Source organism: Nanorana parkeri, unplaced genomic scaffold (assembly GCF_000935625.1).
Source record: "Nanorana parkeri isolate BGI_ZX_2015 unplaced genomic scaffold, ASM93562v1 scaffold5, whole genome shotgun sequence".
Taxonomy (NCBI): domain Eukaryota; kingdom Metazoa; phylum Chordata; class Amphibia; order Anura; family Dicroglossidae; genus Nanorana; species Nanorana parkeri.
Genome location: NW_017306273.1, coordinates 5,494,642 through 5,497,867, shown reverse-complemented (window position 1 = coordinate 5,497,867; position 3,226 = coordinate 5,494,642). Strand labels below are relative to the sequence as shown.

The 3,226-nt window shown below is 45.3% G+C and overlaps 1 protein-coding gene across 2 annotated transcripts in view; it reads right to left on the bottom strand.

Annotated features, from left to right (window-relative positions):
• Window positions 1-1,906: 1,906 nt before the first annotated feature.
• The window catches only part of PKNOX2 (PBX/knotted 1 homeobox 2), a 115,227-nt gene continuing 113,907 nt past the window's right edge, over window positions 1,907-3,226 (bottom strand). For both annotated transcript variants that reach the window (XM_018552560.1, XM_018552568.1), the window contains one exon: window positions 1,907-2,337. In XM_018552560.1, coding sequence (XP_018408062.1) covers window positions 2,123-2,337 — 215 coding nt within the window. In that variant the 3' untranslated portion in view covers window positions 1,907-2,122. The remainder of the gene's footprint in view (window positions 2,338-3,226) is intronic.

The window sequence follows — 3,226 nt, the reverse complement described above, 5'->3', positions numbered from 1 at the left end:
AGCAATGGCTGTCCAATGTTCAGGAGGTAATACTATTGCCTCTCAAATGGCATTTTTTCTAAGATGCCTTTTGCAATTTGTTTTGGAATACTGTGCCGTGAACGCATGCCCTCGCGTAACATTGTTTGGTGTGGTTGCATTTGGCACCTGCCAAACACGACATGCCGTTCAAAATTTGCATTGCTTTACGGCTGCGGCACGACTGGCCGCTATGTTAAGTTTTAGGAGGGCGGTTGGGGAACGTTAAATCGCAAATCAATTGCATGCTCTGACCTCCCGTCGGCTGCCCGTGTAAACGAGGCCTTAAAGGAAAGATCTCTCTGATTGCTCGAGTTCAGCAGGGGAGGAATTTCATTAACTCAGAGGTGTGTCCTCCATACATTTAGGGTTGCCACCTGTCCAGGATTGACCCGGACAGTCCGGGTTTTGAATGCTGTGTCCAGGTTTCATGGCAGCAGAAACCCGGACATAAGATGTCAGGCAGACAGGGGCAACCAAATTTAAGATAGGGGCTACTGGCCCCCCACTGAAAATAGTCTCAACTGTTATAATTACATATGAATGTGCGGCGCTATTATCAAACGAATAAACCACAACTCATTCTCCCCCCCCCAAAAAAAATGTCAGCGCGTTGCTAGAGTGTTCGGGTTTTGCTTGAAGAAAAGGTGGCAACCCTACATACACTACATCAGGTTCCAACAAGTAATTGACGCATGGCATGTACTAATACATGATTAAAGTGACACTAAACTCAGGAGGTAAGTCTTAAAAATACATTCAAGCATCTCAACTATTAACAACATTGGGGGGAATTTATCAAAACTGGAGCAAACAGAATCTGGAGCAGTTGCCCATGGAAACCAATCAGCTTCTCTCTTCAGTTTGCTCGGGTAAGGTTTGAAAGAGAGAGAGATAAGCTGATTGGTTGCAGTGCAAATCTGCTCCAGATTTTGTCTGCTCCAGTTTTGATAAATTCCCCCCATTGTATCTAACTCTGGGAGTCATGCCTGTGGCCCTCAGTCTTGCAATGCCTCATGGGACTTGTAGTTCTACAGCAGCTGGAGTGCTGAGGTTGCCCATCCCTGCTTCATGAAATTGCTCCTACCCTCCCCTTCCCCAAAAGCAGATCTACAATACAAGGCAGCGTGGAATTGCTGCTCCTGACACCCATCTGTCGGGTTGCCGTAAGTTCTTTCTTTTCCTGCCGCCATTTTGACAATGTGGGTTTTCAGCACCTTTTACCTGGCTTTGGACCACGGCAGCTCCGTATAGAATCCGGCACGCTCCTCCTGTTGGTGAAATGGTTTCCGTTATGTAAGTTTTGGTTATTTTGTTTCTGCTTAACACAAGAAACACGTGAGCACGCCGCTAAGTTTTATAACCGTCATACTCTGTTTATATGGAAATTTCATAAAACAGTTTACTTGCCAAAATAGATGAGTCTGGTAAATATTACATCATTTGAAAGACTGCGGGGGTCGGTGGGGGTGCGTTTCCAGAGTTTCACACACAAATGTTTCTGTTCCTGTGAAAATGTTGCTGATAATAGATGAGAAGTAATAGAAATGTACCTATAGATATACACGTGTATATACAGTATATCTATACATACATCCAACCCTACGGAGGAGTGCTCTCAAAACCCTAACACTTCAATAGCATTCAGTCATAATAATAATACAGAAAAAAGCTTGACCTAAAAACAGGTTCTTTAAAAAAACAAACAAAAAAAAATAAAACCGCGGCCACAACGTATGGCTCTGTAAACATGTGTCCTTCACTTAAATAACATCCAGGGACGGGTGACACGGGCGCCTGTGGCAGGTAATGGGGCGTTCTGTTTGAAGAACGGTTCGGGAGGTTGCATTTTACAAAAGCGGAGTGCCAGTTTTGGGGGTGGGGGGGAGGGGAGTTCCTGGCGGTTCTGGCAGGAGAGGTGGGCTCTTTTCCTTTTATCGGCAGTTTGTTTCTACCATTTGTGCAGAGGAAGGACAAGGCCTCACCCTCCCGTGCAGGCTGTGGGCTCCAGTAAGTCAGAGGATGAAAGTTTTAGAAACCGCGTCCCAAGGCTTAAACTTCTATCAGTTCTATTGCCGTGTGTGGCCGTCGCTCGGACAGTCCGCTACTCCAGGGAGTCGCTCTGTTCTAAGCCCAGGTCACTGACGTTGGTTGTCTGAAGGTCTTCGCTGTCCTCCTCCAGGTCATCCTCTTCCATCTCCTCCTCTTCATCCTCCTCTTCTGTGCCATCCAAGGAGTCGTCGTGTGCGGCCATCATGGCTTGTTGCATGGACAAGGCGTCTGAGGACAAGGACTGCAGGTTGTCTATGTTCACAGAACCTGCAGGAGGACAATACAAGCTGATTTCAGTCTCCCACAATGAAAGAAATATCATCTCGTCATCATCAGTGTTAGTAAATATCGCTGAATCCCTAGAGATACATCGTGGCAGATATTCACTGGGGAGCTGTGTGAATCTGGCCTGTTCTCCCTCACCGCAGTCCTCAATGGCCACTAAGAAACAGCGACTGTCAGTTTCACCAAACATTCACTAGTGGTGGATCAATCACTGTCATTTGAACAACACATGCATGGGGAAGGTTCACCTGCAGTAAATGTCTGGTGAATGTCAGATTCACCACTTTATAAATATCCACGTAAGTGTTCAGCTGCACATGTGATTCTCGATAGGTGTGCTGTCCGCAGTGTACATGAACCCCAACAATGAACTTCTCTTATTTGCTCCCTTTAGTCTGTTGTATAGAAAGTGTTTTCTTTATCTGTGTGATAAGTGCAAAAAATACCTGTACATCCTACCAGAAATCCAGGACTGTCCTCTGCCCTGTTATCTCAAGCTGTGCTGCCAGGCCTGTCCTAATTACCTCTGCGAACTACAAAATACCCCCCTCTCCGTCTCTCCATAACATCATATAAATACAGTACAATGAATGAGGAGAGGAAGTGTGTTACTGGCAGGATCATCAGGTGAGAATAAAAGAAAACTAATACCGTCACCACATCTACGGACTGGCGAACTGCAACATGTTACAGCTTATTTTTCTTCCAGGGTTTAGATATACTTTCGGTACTCCTGATGAATACGGGGGCTGCCATTGTTGATCTGCTTTTGAAAATACTAGATTCCTGGCTGTGTGTACTTTTATTACTGAATTAGTGTCATATACAGTGTATATATATATTCATTCTCTCTCTCTCTCTCTCTCTCTCT